Raw genomic sequence first — 19,486 nt, forward strand, 5'->3', positions numbered from 1 at the left:
CACAACCCAACACTGCTTGTTCCTCCATATTCTTTCCAATGTAAATTTGCTTTAGTCTATCAAAAGTTTTTGGACGGAGCTGCGATTGTCGGTTTCGAAAATCTTCCCCAAATTTCTTTCCAATGTTAGCGTGAAAAATTCTGGGTAGAGCCATGACTTTGTATTTATAGAATATAGTGCGATATTTGTAAGATAAACATTGAGTGTAGACTACAGTGTGGTAGATAAGGTAGTCAGTGATGCCAAATCACTGGTGGTAGAACTTGTTGGGTAGAAACAATGGCCGAATAAAATATAGGTTTCTGTATTAGCAGGAAGGGTTGTTGTTAGAAATGGGAAAAAATCATGTGCGGCAATGTCTGTTTGAAAATAAAATGTAAGCTAACATGTCATCACCTCATTAGTTGGTGCAAACAATCATGTTTGCACCACGTCCGGTTAGAAGAGGGACTCAATTTCAATATGAAAAAGCTATAGGCAGTCGCTTGGTGCAAGCGCGGGACAGACGCGTCTAATGTGGAAAAATTAAAAACGTATTGTTTCAGTGTTTGACCTCATTGTCCTAGATCTTCGACTCTCCTTCCTTCATTTTCCTCCCTCTCTGTGTTTCTCTCCCTCGAAGACGAAGACGTTTACTGCCGATTTCTCACCTCCCTCGAAGACTTTCTCGAGTTCTCTGTATTGGTTTAAAGAAGATGTTCATCGACACCTCCTCAAAGTTTGGGCATGGCCGATTCTAGACAACTCAAGAGAAATATAAGTTTTATGGATGGGTCAAGGCATAATTATGCAAGCATGTTAGATGTTTTTGGCTATCAAGCTAATGTCCTTTTTATGCAATGCAATTTTTTCTTTAGGACAATTGCATCGTCAAAATTTATGTGGTTTGACATGTTTGAGGATTTTGGAAGGAATTTTGTCAAGTTTTATTCTGACAAGGATATCTTTTTCATCTTAAATAATTAGTATTGCTTCAAAATTTTGGCTTGCACTTAAAATCTGCTATTTCATGAGTTTGGCACCATCATGGTTTTAATTTTCTGTTCTTCTTTTTTTGTATTCCATTCTTTTGGGATCAGAATCTCTGATCTTTTCTACTCCGAAGTGGAAATTGTGAGGAGTTTACTATTTACATATCTTAGTTAAAGGTTGAATGTCTGTATATTTTTCTATTATTATCTTGAATAAAATCTTGTTTACGTATAAAGAAATATCTTAGCTTAAGGGTATGTAAAGGGCCCTAGAAATATTTTGGGTTTAGAAAAGATGATAGCAACTTTCTTTTCTGAGAAGAGGTATGAGGCTGACCAAAGCTAGTTGAATCTGACAGGAAGAAATAGTTGACGAAATGTAGATGGGAAAAGAAAAAACTTTACCAATGCTTGATGCTGCTGACGGAGAAGACCCACATGAAAATGGAGACCCATAGACCTAGACGAACAAGACGACTCAGAAGCAATGTGGGTAGCAATTTCCTAGATCACATGAGAAGGAAGACGAAGAACTAACACGAACACGCAACCGAAAATCTAGACGAGCGGGAAGACAAAGATCCAGACAAACACGAGCTCTCTTTCAGTGTCCTTTCTTCATTCTTATTTCAATTTTGGACATGCATTTTGTTTTTTCTTTTTTTTAAAAAAAAAAATCTGACATGGCATCAATGACTCCCCACCGACTGTAGGTAGAAAAATTTTTTCAATATAAATTGGATCCAAACTAAATATAGACCCTTTACTCAGTGCGAAGAAAAAATCAAGGGAAATTCCTTGGTTATGACTCTAAAAAGACACCAATATTTGGGAATATAAGTATTCTCGTATATGCTCAGATATTCTCAAATATTTCATTTCTAAACATTATTTAAATATAAAATTTTTCAAATTCAAATTTTTAATTTTTTAATTTAATCATTAAAACTTTTGCAAACTCCCAAACTAAACATAAAAACAATAACAATACAACTTTTTCAAATTTTTCAAATTTTTATTCAACTTTTTCTCCCTAAAAGCAATCAGGTGATTGCCCTCTTCCACTCGCCCTTTCTTTGCTGTATGAATAAGGTCTTAATATGTATGGGCATTATAGACGGGTCACAATAAATTGCTAGTCGAAGGTTTAGATCACCAATCGCAATTCATCACCATCTTGCCCGCTTACAATATACAAATGAGAAATATCCAAATCTTTTTTTTGGGTGACCCATCATCTAAGCAAGTTGCACCCGTTATTTTTTAAAATTCAATAAAACATCTTAATTCAAATAGTTTTACTATTATTCATAAATAATTTTACTACTATTTACAAATATTCTAAGATATTCAGAATGTCCAAACGAGCCCTAAATAGACACCAATTGTCTTTAAACTAGGTGTACATCCTAAATTGAGAGAAGTTTGTCTGTTAGAACTGAATTCATTAGATATAATACATCATACATTATCCCTTATATCCTATTACATAAAACGTTTCACATTTAAAGAATATACTTTCAATATAAATTGGCTCCAAACCAAATACTATTACGTACACCTAATTTGAATCTTTTTCATGTTCCATCAATGTTCATACGGATAAAACATTCATTATAGCTTTTCTTACAAAATAGAGGATGAATACAAGGAAAAGAAGCATGAAGACACTACACAAGTACACCACAACATGCAAAAAACACCATGCAACAAGCAAGTTGATGAAAAGCACAATGCAGCAGCTGAAAAGTATAAAGCACTAGCACAGAAAAGCAACGCAACAAAAGGAAAGCATGGGGTGACAGATCAACCTTAAAGGCTGCACTGATTACACACAAAAGCAAATAAAATGATGAAAAGCAATGTCAAAGAAACATATTGCAGTAGATTTATTGTAAAACAGTAGAAAATAAAAAGTTAACTTTAGGACTCTTCCTTTTGATCCTTTCGGTTTTCTTTTGTAATGCATATATATATATGTAGCAGAACCTTGTATCAACTTAACTTAAGAAAATGAGAATCAGTTTTTCTCTATATTGAGATTTCATTTCAAGTTCTTGTTTCACTTCTAACATGGTATCAGAGAAGGCTATTTGTCCTACTGTGTTTGCTTAAATCTGCAAACAAATTTCATCTTTTAAGCCATGGCATCCTCATATTTCTCTTCTCCTATTTCCATTGCTGAGGACCCAAGCAGTCTATTCTTCCTACATCACAGTGATAATGCCAACACTGTTATTGTGTCACCCTCATTAACTGGTTCAAATTATATATCTTGGAGTAGATCATTTCTGCCCTCCATTTCAATAAAAAAACAAGCTAGGCTTCCTGGATGGCACCATTAATACTCCTGAGTTGTCAGATCCCTCGTATGTGTCATGGCTGAGATGCAACAACATTTTATTAGCTTGGATCCTGAATTCTGTTTCAAATGATATTACTTCTAATGTATTTTTCATGACCTCAGCTAAGCAGGTTTGAGACAAACTCAAAGAAAGATTTGCTCAACCTGATGAAGCTCGAATTTATCACCTCCAGCACAAGCTCAATAGCATTGTTCAAGGGCACCTCTCTGTAAGTGATTACTCCACACAACTTACTGCTATTTGGGAAGAACTACACAGTTATAGACCACTTCCTTGTTGTTCTTGTAGAAAGTGCACTTGTGATGCCTTAAAAACTATTGGTGAGGTCCAACAAGGAGATTATGTTTTTAAGTTTTTGATGGGCTTAAATGATAGCTATGATTTTGTTAGGAGGCAAATCATTTTACTAAGTCCTTTACCTTCATTAGATAAGATATTTTCACTGATTTTGCAAGAAGAAAGACAAAGGCAAGCAAGAAATATAGCTTTACCCATCTCAGAGTCTTCTGCTATTTTAGCCTACCAAAATCTTCCATAGAAAAGGGAAAAATTAGACTTGATTTGTCACCATTGTGGTAAGATTGGACACACGAAGGATAAGTGCTATAAATTAGTAGAATTCCCACCAAACTTTAAATTTACCAAAACTAAGTTTGGAAGTAATCTTGCTACATCATTATCTGCAATTCAAGTTGCTACACAGGTTGTCTCTTCACCTCAGGAAGCTCCTGCTCCAAGTGCTTCTCAATTGAATCTCTCTCAGGCACAAGCACATCACCTCATGACTTTTGTCAATGCTCAATTCCCTCAGCTAAACTTGGGACAAACCAAGCCAATTATGCCTACTCCTACTTCTGCTAAACCAGACACTCCTGAAACCAGCTCTTCAATCACACCCTACTCAAACTTAGCAAGTAATTATCACTGCCTCACCACTCTCTCATTACCTGCTAATCAATTCCATCTCAGTTCTATAAACCACTGCAAACACAACTCACCTTCTCAAGATGAACAATCTGATGTTTATAACACACCCATGGATCATGGACATAGGAGCCACTGATCGCATGGTGTGCTCCACCTCATTTTTTAACAAGCCCTCTTCTTGCATACAAGCCTTTGTGCAACTCCATAATGGTACAAGGGCTCAAATTACCCACATAGGCATTGTCAAACTTCCAGAATCACTAATCCTGACTGATATCCTATTTGTACCCTCGTTTACTTTCAATTTGATCTCAGTCAATAAGCTCACTCAAAGACCAAATATATGCCTATTTTTCTCAAATGATTTGTGCTTCATCCAGGCCGTCTCTTCATGGATGACGATTGGACTTGCTAAAGTCCATACTGGCTTGTATTACCTGCTACCTTGTCCTCATAACAGCAATATCAACCCTCCTTCAACTCTCTCCAATCAAACTCAAGTCAATTAAGTTACCACACAACAAGTTTTTGATCTATGACACTTTAGATTAGGACATTTATCTTCACAAAGGATGAGTTTAAGTCATTCTCATATTCCTAATGTAAAGTCCAAGGATCATTCTCATTGTAAAATCTGTCATTTGGCCAAGCAAATGCATCTTTCTTTTCCTTCAAGTGTATCCTCTAGTTCACTCCCTTTTGACTTAATACACTGTGATATATGGGGACCATATTCTCAAGCCTCACTTCAAGGTTTTCATTACTTTCTAACTATTGTCGATGATTTTTCTAGAGTAACTTGGATTTTCCTAATGAAACTAAAATCAGATACAAGATCCATTTTACAATCATTCTTCCATCTCATATACACTCAATTCAATAAGAAAGTAAAGAAAATCCGGACTGACAATGATCTTGAATTCGATATGGAAAATTTTTGTAAAGATCATGGCATTATTCACCAAAAGTCTTGTATGTATATCCCTCAACAGAATGGTGTTGTTGAGAGGAAACACCAACATCTCTTAAATGTGGCCCAAGCCCTTCTCTTTCAAGCTGCATTGCCCACTCAATTCTGGGGAGATGCAGTTCTAACAGCTACATAAATCATCAACAAGATACCTACACCTATTCTTTCTAATAAATCTCCCTATGAAGTACTATTTTCCTCACCACCTTCATATTCTCACATTCGAGTCTTTGGATGCTTGAGTTATGCTAGCACTACCAAGTACCACAGAACTAAGTTTGAGCCACGTGCTAAACCCTGCATTTTTCTGGAATACCCTGCAAATGTCAAGAGTTATAAGCTTTATGACATGGAAACTCATTCCACATTCATTTCCAAAAATGTCATATTTCATGAATTTGTCTTCTCATTCCAATTTCCCACCTCCATTCCTTCTCCTCCTCCCTCATTTCCTTAAAATCTGGTACTCCCTCCTGCACTACCAGATGACACATTCTCACTCGCTTCCATGTCACAACCTATCCCAACAGATGCTCACCTCCACCCACTCACATGTCACAATCCATCTCACAATCTGAAACACCTTAGCCCCTTATATCTTTCTCTCCTACCTCCCTTGATTCACCTCCTTCACCCCAACAACATGAGCTGCCTACCAACCCATCCCTTCGAAGATCCACCAGAGAAAGACATCAACTTGCCTATCTTCACCAATACCACTATCAAACAGCAGCCTCACATCCCTTCATCTATACTTCCTCCACATCCTCTTCAACTCTTCAGCCATTCCACCATCACTTGACCTACAAACACCTCTCTCCATCCCACCAATCTTTTTCTACTTCCCTTTCATTACTTTTTGAACTATCCTCTTATAGTGAAACTGTCAAATTCAAGCATTGGCAGGATGCCATGAAAACTGAACTCAGTGCCTTAGAAGAGAACAACATTTGGACTGTTACTTCTCTTCCCCCCCGACAAAACTGCAATTGGTTACAAATATATCTTCAAAGTCAAGCTCCAATTTGATGGCTCCTTTGAAAGACACAAAACAAGTCTAGTAGCAAAGGGATACATTCAAAGAGAAGGTTTTGGCTTCTAAGAGACCTTCAGTCCAATAGCCAAGCTCACCACATTTCAAGTCTTTCTTGCCTTGGCATCCATTCAAAACTGGTTTTTATCTCAAATGGATGTTCATAATGCTTTTTTACATGATCATCTTGATGAGGAAATTTATATAGATTTATCACCTGGTTACCACATTCACAAGGAGCAGCTTGAGGGGGAGAAACTGGTATGCAAGCTAAATAAGTCCATCTATGGACTAAAATAAACATCAAGGCAATGGTTTTCAAAATTCTCTAATTCACTCACTATCATTGGTTTTAATCAATCCAAATCTGACTACTCTTTATTCACCAAAGGGAATAAAAAATGAGCCTTCACAACACTCCTAGTCTATGTGGATGATATCATAATATGAGGCAATTCTCAAAGAGAAATTGATCTGCTCAAAGCTCACCTCCATGGAAAATTCAAAATCAATAAACTTGGACCCCTCAAATACTTCCTAGGACTAGAGGTTGCAAGATCATCAGCTGGAATAAATGTTTGTCAAAGGAAGTACACCCTCGAAATCTTGAAAGACTCAGGGTTACTTGGCACCAAACCTGACTCCACACCTGAGTTAAATAAAAAATTGAGTCATACCACAAATGAGATCCTACAAGACCCAACAACCTATAGAAGACTCATTGGAAGGCTCATTTACCTGACCATTACCAGGCTAGACATTAAATATGTTGTAAATGTGTTGAGCCAGTTTATGGACAGACCATCACAAGCTCACTTACACTCAACTTATAGAGTCCTCAGGTATCTAAAAGGTTCTATAGGCCAGGGCATCTTCTTGTCATCAAAGTCATCTCTACACTTGAAGGCCTACAGTGATTCTGATTGGGCTGCTTGTCCCGAAACTAGGAGATAAGTCACAGGTTTTTGTATATTTATTGGGGACTCATTGGTAAGTTGGAAATCAAAGAAACAAGTGACTGTTTCTGTGTTTGGCAAGTGAGAGTACTTGAGGTACTCTCACTACTATTCTTTACTTTATTATTACTTTTTACCTACTTTTCTACTATTCATTACTTTTCACATACTTTTTAATATTTTATTATTACTTTTTCATTACTTTTTCACTACTATTCATAAACATTCTCAACACTTCTCAGGTATTCTCACTACCCAAACGTAGCCTTATAGTCCTAAGCAGAAGCATAATATAAAGCATTAGTCTCTACAAGCTGTGAAATTGTTTGGCTCCTTGGTCTGCTAAAGGAACTTAGCATTGGCCATGCACAACCTGCTTTCTTGCTCTGTGATAACCAAGCAACCATCCATATCACGAAGAACCCTATCTTCCATACGAGAACTAAACATATAGAACTTGATTGCCATTTTGTTAGAGAAAATGTTTTGGCTGGAATCATCACATCTATCTACATTGCCTCAAAATTCCAACTAGCAGATATCTTCACTAAGGCCTTAATAGTTTCTGTTTTTCAGTTCTTATTGTCCAAGATGGGAATACTCAATATCTATGCCTATCTTGAGGGAGAGTCTCACAAAACAGAGGATGAATACAAGGAAAAGAAGCATGAAGACACTGCACAAGTACACCACAACATGCTGAAAACACCATGCAATAAGCAAGTTGATGAAAAACACAATGCAATAGCTTAAAAGTATAAAGCACTAGCACAGAAAAGCAAAGCAACAAAAGAAAAGCATAGGGCAACAGGTCAACCTTAAAGGCTACATTGATTACACACAAAAATAAATAAAGTGATAAAAAATAATGTCAAAGAAACAGATTGCAGTAGATTTCTTGTAAAACGATAGAAAATAAAAAGTTAACTTTATGACTCTTCCTTTTGAACCTTTCGGTTTTCTTCTATAATGTATATATATATGTAGCAAAACCTTGTATCAACTTAACTTGAGAAAATGAGAATCAGTTTTTCTCTATATTGAGATTTCATTTCAAGTTCTTGTTTCACTTCTAACAGCTTTTCTCAAATAATTAGACTTTTTTCTTTTTTCATTTTTGGGGGAAGGGATGGTATTAGTCAATAGGAAAATGATACTATGTTGTTTGAGTTTACTTCCTCAATTTAACCACTCATGTATTTGTTTTTTTATTTTTTTGTTTAATAGTTAAGAAAGTGACTATTAATGTATTGATTTTTTTTTAAAAAAATATTTAAAAAAAATACAATTTGCACTAATGTCTTAGTCAATATCAATATAAATAAAAGTTGATCTCTAGCCGTTCAGTCTTGAAAGTGATAAACGGCATTGCATTGCAACTTGCACTTGAAAATCACTATTTTTCTAACTCTATTTATAATTTTTAATTATTTTCAACTCTATTTTCCAACTAATTTTCAAACTACCAATAAACAAAAAAAAAATAAGTGGACAATCCTTATTGGCTCTCGGATCGCTTGTGCTTCCACATTAAGCAACTAAAGCAACTTGTATGCATAAAAGAACTTGAATTTACCACTTTTCTTTGCAACTTGTATATGCAAATCATGCCATCCTTCCAAATATATGTTGAAAAATATAGATTATAATTTCCCTTGAAAAAAGTTGTTGAATCGATTCCATTTTTCAAGACGCATTATAGAGTCCTGTTTTTTTTTTTTTTTTTTTTTTTTTTTTTTTTTTTATTTTTACCAATTTTATCTAACAAAAATACTAGAGTTACCAAATGTTGGATCCCAGACAATTTTATCTAAAGAGAATGTGCAATATTTACACATTTCACGACTGTAAATATCATTTTTTCTGAAATGCAATGAACCTTTCTATTTGAAGATATAGGAATGGTGATCTCACCTTATTTCTTTTTTCAACTCTACCCTCCTAATTGAATTAAAAATCAGAGAAATAAAATTTATTTGTTACCAACAAGAAGGAAATAACATTTATAGTACTTGACCTTTACCAATATCCTTTGCAACTTTGGTTTGCAAATGGCTTCCTTTGAAAATGTAATAATATTATTCTTCTCCTCCATAAACTTAGGGAGATCAGGGATAAATATATAGTGCTTGACCTTAATCATTTTCTTTTCTTTGCAACTTGTAATTGCAAATGACATTTTTCCTTTTCACCTCCATAGAACTTAGGAAGAGGGATACAGAGCTCTTAAACAATCTCTTTGTATGATGAGTTAGGAGGAGAAAGTTTCTTTTTGCAACTTGTATGTGCAAATGGCTTAAATTGAAAAGAAATAATATCTTTTCTCATATAAGTAATTACACTTTTTTTAAGGTGTGCAAGTCTGGAGCACTTCATTTGCAAAAAAGTAAAACCCACCATTAAAAAATAATTTTTTTCATATATATCTTAAATTTATCAATTTTTTTTCAAATGGAGTGTACGATAGTTGCACACCCTAAAGCTGTAATTTTATTTCTCTTTCTCATGTATTTAAATTCTTGAACCTTACATACATAGCACTTATTAATAAACTAAAAATGAAGAATATGTAAAATTAGCAAAAATGAGTCTCATGCAGCCACTAGGTTGCCCAGATCTGTCAAATCAAGTCGCTTCTAAATCTTATCTTAAGTAAGGTTGTGTTTAGATATTAAACTGAGCTCAATTATTTATAAATAACAGTGAGTTGAGTAGTAGATGGAGTTATGTGGGGTCTATCTAAACTGAGTTAAAAAGTGTGTTCGGATGTTAAGATGAACTTAGTACTTTTAATGAGGATTGAAAAAGGTCGTAGGTCCCACATATAAAAATGTGTTAAGTTGAAAAAGATTGTGGGTCCTACGTGTAAAAAGGTTTTGAGTTGATATAAGTTTAGTAATTTGAGAGTTGGGTATTTAGATGTTAGACTCAGCTTAAAATTAGACTAAACTCAACTCAACTCAGCTGAGCTCAGCAACTAAACGAAGCTTGTGTTTGGATGTTGAACTGAGTTGAGTTGAAATGATAAAATATTATTAAGATATTATTTTTTAATATTATTATTATTTTAAGATTTGAAAAAATTGAATTGTTTATTATATTTTGTGTTAGAATTTGAAAAATTATAATGATGAATTTGGTAACCAAAGTACCCTAGAAACATCTAAACCTTTTTGGGTTTTTAATTTTAATTTTCTAGGTTTTGTTATTTTTTTTTTCACATTTTAGCATGTTCAAGTCAACAATTAAATTATAAACGGCACTCAAGAAGAAGTATACGTATACAGGATAACTAGAAGTAGAGGACAAGAAAAGGTTTGATAAGGACTCGTTGAAAATAGAGAGAGATTACACTACATAATGTTTTTATTTAATTATGTATATATATGTGTATGTATATGAATGGTGGCTCTATAGCCACTGTTTGGAACTCCCGCCAGTTGTTTTACTTGTTTTTTTTTTTTGCTTTTTCTTTATATGTATTTTTTTAATACTTAAATTTTTATTTAAAAAAAATTCACAACATTATTAAAAAAATACTTACTTAATCATTAAGTAAAAAAAAAAAAAAAAAACAACAGTAGCCCCCAGCGGTAAGAGTAGAGTTTTCCTATATGAATTTTTATACAAACCTAAATGATTAGCCTAGGATAGAACTAGAAATGGGCATTATGTTTGCAGTCCAATATATTTCCATTATGTTACCTAGCCAAAGTCGCCACCTCATGTGCCAAAGTCAAACAGTTGTTCTTTCTTTCCTACTCCCTTTTTTTCTACATATGCAGTAGAGGGCGGAGCACTCTATATGACCAGCAGTGGGTTATCAGTGAAGAGAGAACAACTTCTTTCTCTATTGCCTTGCTTAATTTTCCTTTTATGATTGAAAGTAGCATGCAACGCCACTAAAAGAAGGTTACTTCCTATATATGTTGAGGCAAAGAAAATCTAGAAGCTAGCTTTTGTCTTGAAAGCAACCATGCCTATATCATGGAGTTTTGCTTACCAAAGTGATCTTACTAAAAGTCATAATTAAATATCATTATTGTATAGGTATATCTCGTTGTGGAAGACTAATTACTGAATAATTTATAGGTGGAGCCAAAGAGTGTAAACTGTACAAATTAACAATATCATTTATTATTTCCTAAAAATTTTTAAAAGTACTTATCTACGGTGTTGTTTTAACTTTTTTGGTGGCACAAAAATAACTTATGTAAGTTTATTGCAAAGAACCAAGGAAAAATGCAATTTTCAAAACATTTGGGAGTGGGGGGATGGGGGATTATTTTGAATTTTCAAACATTACAAAAAAGAATGAGAGTTTCAAAATTTTTGGAGTTGCGATGCCCACTCCTATCCCCTAAATCCGCCCCCTTTCCTCCTCCTTTTTTATTTTATTTTTATTTTTATGCAAGTAGTTTACATAAGGAAGGGATAAGATTTTCAGACAAATACCTCATTTCAACTTCTTTTTTTTTTTTAATTATTTTTATGGGAAATAGTCTTTATTCATTCATGAAAGTGAAGTTACAGTTTTGACTGATACAAGGAAAAATCTAGATTACAAATCAACTACTCACAGTTGGGGCTCCACCAGTACATAAATTCCTTTATGACTGGTTTGGTTAACTTCTAAAACTCTCTATAGACAAATCGTCTGAGAGAACACACTCTGCCTAAAGCAAATATTTCAAACCCCACCCTCTAGAGGAGGAGAAAACTTTTACCCTATAGACAAAATGTCTAAGAGACTATTTATTATTTATTATTAACCTAAAACAAATGAAATAATATAAAACCTAAATGATACATGAGAAAATAGTAAAATACAGCTTGAAAAGCTATAGATCCACATTTTCAACCTTAAGAAAATAAAAAAAAAACAAACACAAGGACTATGGTAATGCGTGTGGGACACATGTGGAGAGTTCTCTTGTCGCGCGTGAAGGCGGTAGAGCTTTCCTTGCAATTGCGCGTACTTGAATACTTCATTTCAACTAATACAATACAAAGAAAGAGAAAAAATTCAGATCTATAGGATGAATTGATCCTCCTGAATTCCCCACAATGGAGGATTCGTCTTAAATGATGGATTTTTACAAACCGCACAGGCGGGCTGCGATGCCATCATTTGAAACAATAGTTGTTTATGGCGTGCTGCAGTTTATTAATTTGAATTATTTAAAGGAGATACATGCGTAACGCATGATGCGTTCTCCTCTTCAACATCTTTGTTCAGTTGGGAAAATGGTAATATGGTTAGATGATATCGACTGGCTTGAGTCGCCAGTATCTAGAAATTGTAACATCTAATAGATCTAGGGACGCTAGAGCCACTAGTACGATGCCATAACTTTCAAGTTTCAACAGCGTAGAGATGTTACTAGGCGGGTGGCCATGAGTGAATGGAACTGTACGTGAGGCACACGAGCCAATCATTTTGCGGTTGTTCTGCCTTGTATTGGTAGATTCGTGGCTGGGGCATCGTGTGGTGGAGGTTGCCAGTCACTCAAAAACAATAGGAAAACACTACTTTACCTCTACTTTACCGTTCAAAGTGACTGTTTAATTTTTTTTTTTTAATGATTAAAAAACTAATTTTAAATGTATTGATGTATTTTTTTTATTTTTTAAAAATATCTAAATATATTAATAAAATGTGAATAGAAAAATAAAATAAAAAATTAAAAAAACATTATGGATCACTTTGAATAGACTACTTTAAGCAGTAGAGTAGCCCGACTCTACATGAAAAATAATAATTCATGTCTAAATGGAGTGGATGGAAGCAATGTTTTAACATAAATGTTTTGGTTCCAAATTTGTGTCCTGAATGCGCTTTTTTTTTTTATTGATTAAAGAAATATTTTTTAATGATGTTATAAATTTTTTATTTTTTTAAAAAATATTTATGATGATTAAAAAAATACATGAAAATAAAATAAAAATAAAAAAGTAAAATACACCATTTGAGACAATTCTTTAAACTACTTTTTCGATGATTGTAGCAGAACTCATATTTTAAATTTCATTCTCTTAATCATTCTAATTTAAGTATTGAAAAGAATATTTATGCGTTATCGTGTCTTTATGTGTGTGTATATATAAAGTTATAATTAGTAAAATAAACACAATTTATGCGTGTATCATGTATATAAATGTATGTGTGAGCGCATATATATATATATATATATATATATATATATAAATTAAATATCTATAATATATATATATGTGTGTGTAAGAATTGGAATTGAAGATTTATAAATTAAATATATGTTGAAAACACGTAAGCAAATTTAGAGATATTGGTATTAAAAGATAATATTAAAAAATACAAACTTGAAACGAGACACACAAAATAAATAAATAAATAAATAAAAGAGTTTAGAAATTATTAAATATAATAAGATTTAAAAAAGAAAGAAAGAATGAGGGGAATATATTTAAAATTACAAAGAATAAAATTATATAAATATCTTTTAAATTTTAAAATAACATTAATACTATCCAAATTTAAAATATACAAAAACACTATAAAAGCTTTAAAAATTATAAAATCCTAACGTGGAATGGAAGAGTCCTGTTATTCCGATGGTAACGAACTGGAATTTAGAGAGAGAGAGAAAAAAAAAAAGACAAAAACGACAACCGGAAAAGAAACAAAGCTAGCGTATATATCTATCTCTTTTCATTTACCGTTACAAAGTAAAACAAAGGAAGAAGAGATATTTCTGAGAAAAACAAAAGGAAATTAGAATAAAACTGAAAGGAGTTTATTTTATCTCCGTATAAAATCTAAATATGTCATTATAATCCATCCAAATGTTGTAGTTTCATTGGATTGAGGCCATAGATTTTGTGGATGACGAAAAAGTTTGACCAAAAACTACAACATCCCGGAAAAGGGGTGGGGTTTCATGCAAATTAAATGTATTTGTAATTAAAAATAATTATATAAAAATTATTTTCTGCCCCTTTCTATCTACTCTCTTTTTGTTCGGTTCATATGTGGAGCCCATGGCTGCCCCATATGCATTGCTGGCTTTCAGGCCAACGCTTTGTTCGTTTTCTTTTGTAAGGGCTTTTGTCTGCTGAGAAGGACCAGAGCGTGAAAAAAAGGAAAGAGCTTTGGTTCGTTCAATCACACTGATTGAGAGCTCCTTATTCAATTATCTCTTCCTTCTTCGTCTTCCATCTTCTTTATTACCCACAATCGAATCCAAAAAGAGAAAAAGAGAGTGTGACCCATATACAAAAACCCTATTACCCATGGTTTGATTTGATGGATCTATGGATCTAACGGTTTTATACCTATATGTATTGCTTAGTTTCTTTTAGATCCCCTTCGTTTTCGTTTGGTGTTATTTGGTGGCTGACCGGAACTGATTGAGTTTCCTAATTATATTCTGTGAGTTTTTTTCTCGTTTCTCATGTATACGTTTCTTTTCTTATTACTTTGGAAATTTACGGGATTGATTTATTTGTTTGATTATTGTTTTTAGTTTGGTATTGGATAGTTGAAAGTTACTGAATTTGAGTGTGTGGACAAATAATTGTATGGTTGGAGCGTGGAATGGGGGGAGGTAGAGATTGACCATTACTCTTCGCCGCAACTCTAAGTTGTTTTCTTTCTGGTGTGTTATTCATTTATAGGTAGTAGTAGTTTTGGGGTCACTGTTCTTTTTAATTTCTAAGCAGAAATGCAGGTGGGGTTTTAAAGTTCAGGTCATATTATGCTCATTTCAATCAGGTTTTAGGCAAGATATATAGACTGGAATTTAAATTATTTTGCCAGTTACGTGAGTGGATGTAGACTATATTGAAGGGTGTTAAGCATGTTAATTATGTTTTTTTCTATTTCATTCATATAGTGCTTATCTCGGTCTGCACTCAAGGAGGTTGTTGGGGTCTTGGTTGCAGAGGGCGTTATTGCATCCATTCTGGATGTTGAGGAATTGGAAGCTGGCCCCGGTGAAATGAGGGATGTTATCAAGGTTGATGAACTTTCTGAGGGCCTGCTGGCGGCCGTCCTCGGACCGTTATGCCCACACAGACTCGGATGCAACAGGCCGGCAAGATGGCTTACTTTGGTACAAAGATACCGGTCAGCACATGAGTGGTGAATTCTCGATGGCTGTTATCCAGGCCAACAATTTGCTTGAGGATCAGAGCCAGATTGAGTCTGGTCCCTTGAGCTTGCTTGAGTCTGGCCCATATGGCACTTTTATTGGAATATATGATGGCCATGGCGGGCCTGAGACATCACGTTTCATTAATGATCATCTATTCCAGCATCTAAAGAGTAAGAAACTAGCTCCGATAAACTTTTAGCATGAGAATGTTTGTTAATCCCAAAAGTGACATCCATTCATTTCATATGTCATTATAATTGAGAATAATGAGATTTTATGCAGTTTCCTTCAGTATTTCTTGGATGTTGTATGCTTATACTTCAATTGTTCGGTCTGACATGGAAATTGAGTCATGCCTTAGCAGGGTTCACCTCAGAGCAACAATCCATGTCGGTTGATGTGATACGAAAAGCTTATCAAGCAACAGAAGAGGGATTTCTGTCTCTTGTTACCAAACAGTGGCCTATGAAACCCCAAATTGCAGCTGTTGGGTCTTGCTGCCTGGTTGGTGTAATATGCGGTGGCACCCTCTACATTGCCAACGTTGGTGATTCACGTGCTGTGCTGGGGAGGCTTGTCAAGTCAACTGGGGAGGTCCTTGCCATCCAGCTGTCATCAGAGCATAATGTGGCAATTGAATCTGTGAGAAAGGAGATGTACTCTGCGCACCCGGATGACTCAAAAATTGTGGTTTTAAAGCATAATGTCTGGCGTGTTAAGGGCTTGATACAGGTGAGTTCTTTGTGTGGACGACACTGATATTTCATTTTAACCTCACCCATTTAATCACTCACTTTTTATTCTTTATATTTTGATGTTTATGATTTATGGTATCATTTTGATTTGTACAATGCAGATGTTACAGTGTCAATGGTTTCAATACCTTTAAAAAATGTGACCTAATTTTAATAGACCAAAACTAGTTACAAGTGCCCTGCTGTGTAGATGTGACCTAGTGTAATCATAGGCTCCTTTGATGTTTGGCAATATTACTTCCATTTCTGCTAGCAGCTTTTAGCTTGGTTGTTAAGGATGATACTGGCTTTGGTCTCCTGCATAAGCCACGTGATTCAGGCTCTGCCATGTTGTTGAGTGCCCACTATTCCTCGTCTTGAAATCTGATCCAGAGTAGGGCCGTCACTGTAGCCTGTGTAAATTAATCTGGATGCTAATAATTTCTGGAGGATGTTGTTGGGCAATAATTGCAAGGGAGACCTCAAATTTTGGGTTGTTGCAGCTGATTCCATCCCCCCCCCCCCCTTTCTTTTCTTTTCTGTTTCATCCTACTACTTGCTTGGGGCACCAGAATGTTATTTTGTTTATTGATTGTGGTAACTATGCCTGTTTATGGGGTGGGGTGTGTGGGGCTGGGTCCTTGGTTCTCGGTTCAAATACTGCTATTGCCCATGAGAAATTACATAGCAGTTTTAATGTACTTTATTGCTTATTCCAGTTTCTGAATGGATGAAATGCTTTTTCTTTCATTGTGGGGGTGTCATTCGTAGTTCTGGTTCTTTAGGGCCCATTTGGCAACACAACTGTTTTCAAATCTTCAACTTTTTCATCTAATCATTATAACTTTCCCAACTCCTAAACGAAACACAAAAAATAATACTACTTTTTCAAAATTTCAAAACAAAGACAATATTAAAAAATTATATTCAAACAATTTTTTAACTTTATAATATTTTTATTCAACTTTTTCTCTCTCCTTTCCCAAAACCTAATAAAACATCTTAACTCAAACCATTTGACTGCTAATCATAGATATATTGATATATTCTAAGTATCCAAACGGGCCCTTAGTATTCTACATGCATAGAAGTTGTGCATCTTCATGCATGATCTTCATGCTTGAGTGTTTGCAAATTGGATCCCATGGAGGGGAAAAAGTGCACAGACCATGACATGTACTAGTTGTATAATGTTGGCTTTATACCTTGTAAGCTATTTTCATAACCATAGAATACGACCCCAAGCGAAATGCATTCATTTGTCTCATACACCATGGGGATGGTGAGAAAAGATCTTCCCAGGGAATGATTGGATAAGTTAGAGAGAGGAAGAAAGATGGTGACTTGGGAAAGAGCTTAATAATGAGTCCATTATGTGTCACTGATGAATATATAAAGAGATGGTATAAACCCAGAATCGGCAGATCCACATGGTAAATGTATTTCCAACCTATAGTTTAGCACAAAACATATTATTGCCAGTGATCATTGCTCCGAACATGACTAGAAGTCATGCTTAGCGAGGCTTAAGTTAAAAATTAAGATATACAAGGATGAGCGATTTATCCAATGTGGAAAAATTAAAGGGCAATGCTATTTATAATAGGATCACTCGGAAAATGTTCTTATTAAGATGGCATTTATAGCCTGAGCTGATTTTGACATTTTAGAGTGATAAATTAGAAATAAGTAATATTGGCGATTGTGATGTTTATAGCTCTGAAGAAGTAATACTGGCTCTGAAGAAGTAATACCGGGGATAGTGGTATGTTGGATCTTAGGTTCAAGTTCTTTTTTTTTTTTTGGGGGGGGGGGGGGGGGGGGGGGTGGTGGAATTGCACGTCATTTTTTTTTACTGATGATCCCCTAAAAGATCCACACGACACTGGAAATGTTGTAGGAGTGGGTTTCTGTTGTGTGTGTCATGGAAAACCTTTAGTGGCATGCTGAGCATTTTTCTTTTAAAAAAAGTACTTATCTGTGGATATGTTTGTGTTGCAGGTATCTAGATCTATTGGTGATGTCTACCTGAAAAAGGCTGAATTTAACAGGGAGCCTTTGTATGCTAAGTTTCGCGTTCGTGAACCTTTTAAGAGGCCAATTTTAAACTCTGAACCGTCAATTTCTGTGCATGAACTTCAATTTCATGATCAGTTTCTTATCTTTGCTTCTGATGGGCTGTGGGAGCACCTTAGCAACCAGGATGCAGTTGATATTGTTCAGAACCACCCACACAGTGTAAGATATTTATATCAGCAATGGCAGTTTCTAGTCTTGTGTGTTTCATATCTATGAATTTCTGGCTTGACCTTGTAAACTGCACCTTATCATTAGACAATTTGGAATTGCTCTTAACTTGTGAAACTTTGTGGAGCTTTCACTTTTTGAGTCTATTCAATAAGTAGAGTTCTTTTGCCTCACGATCTCATCATTGATTGACATCATATTAGAAACTTCAAGAAATAATGGAATTTGACATTACCTGCTCCTCGTGCAGGGATGTGCCCGGAGGCTTGTGAAAGCTGCCTTGCAGGAAGCAGCTAAGAAAAGAGAAATGCGGTACTCAGATCTGAAGAAAATTGACCGAGGCGTCCGCCGACATTTCCACGATGACATCACAGTCATAGTTGTTTTCCTTGATTCAAATCTTGTGAGCCGAGCGAGTTCGGCAAAAGGCCCCACTTTGTCTGTGAGAGGAGGTGGTGTTATTCTACCTGCAAAAACACTAGTCCCCTGTGCCACACCCACGGAAGCTAACACTACCTAATGAATCCACATCTTTGAATTATTGTACTTAGTGCTGGATACTTCTTTTGCATCTGGGTGCCCATCAGTTTATATATCAAAGAGAGATAAGAGAAGCTCCTGCCCTTTGTTTTTTTTTTTTTCTTTTTTTCTCTCTGTACAATGTAACATTTTACTTGGGACATGTATTTTATTTAGTTTCCGAGGACATGGGCAAGGAAAGAATCAGGTAAATCGAGCTTCAAAGTTGACATTGATGATTCTTTCTCTAGGATGATCTCCTTATGAATTCATTTTTCTCTTCACACTCTTTGCCCCCCACATTTAGAGTTTGTATTTTGTAAAATATCTGAAACATCTTCCCTTGAAATCAAAGTTTCAGTTTCTGTTGTTTCAATTCTCACGTTGCGGTCTCAGATTCTGCCTGTGGGCACTGAAATGGTTGGGGAAAGTTCGCTTCTTGAAGAAGGATTCTTTATATATGAGTAGTATTTGTTTAGTTCAAAACAAGAACACTGTAATCCTGCACGTAAATCTCAAATTTAAGGGCAGGGCGAGTTGATAGCCTAACAACCACTGGAAATGCTGAGATCAGTTTTCCACCATTTCTCAAGAAGAAGAAGAAGAAGAAGAAGATACTAGCTAGTAG

The 19,486-nt window shown here is 35.0% G+C and overlaps 1 protein-coding gene across 2 annotated transcripts; it reads left to right on the forward strand.

Moving 5' to 3' along the window:
- Positions 1 to 14,265: 14,265 nt before the first annotated feature.
- On the forward strand, positions 14,266 to 19,234 carry LOC121259810 (probable protein phosphatase 2C 46). Of its 2 annotated transcripts, none has more exons than XM_041161575.1 (5): positions 14,266 to 14,634; positions 15,147 to 15,528; positions 15,723 to 16,090; positions 18,094 to 18,330; positions 18,590 to 19,234. In XM_041161575.1, exons 2-5 carry the CDS (start codon positions 15,210 to 15,212, stop codon positions 18,857 to 18,859), a joined length of 1,194 nt encoding a protein of 397 aa, XP_041017509.1. In that variant the 5' UTR covers positions 14,266 to 14,634; positions 15,147 to 15,209; the 3' UTR covers positions 18,860 to 19,234. The 2 variants fall into 2 exon arrangements, with proteins under 2 accessions (XP_041017509.1, XP_041017508.1); XM_041161574.1 differs by having other exon boundaries at positions 14,283 to 14,634; positions 15,098 to 15,528.
- The last annotated feature ends 252 nt before the right edge of the window (positions 19,235 to 19,486 follow it).

Source organism: Juglans microcarpa x Juglans regia, chromosome 4D (assembly GCF_004785595.1).
Source record: "Juglans microcarpa x Juglans regia isolate MS1-56 chromosome 4D, Jm3101_v1.0, whole genome shotgun sequence".
NCBI classification, from domain to species: domain Eukaryota; kingdom Viridiplantae; phylum Streptophyta; class Magnoliopsida; order Fagales; family Juglandaceae; genus Juglans; species Juglans microcarpa x Juglans regia.

Coding starts and splice junctions, on each gene's coding strand:
- LOC121259810 (XM_041161575.1), top strand. CDS start 15,210: ATGTTATCAAGGTTGATGAACTTTCTGAGGGCCTGCTGGCGGCCGTCC. Junction 16,091..18,093: donor GTGTTAAGGGCTTGATACAG/GTGAGTTCTTTG, acceptor TTTGTGTTGCAG/GTATCTAGATCTATTGGTGA. Junction 18,331..18,589: donor TTCAGAACCACCCACACAGT/GTAAGATATTTA, acceptor CTCCTCGTGCAG/GGATGTGCCCGGAGGCTTGT.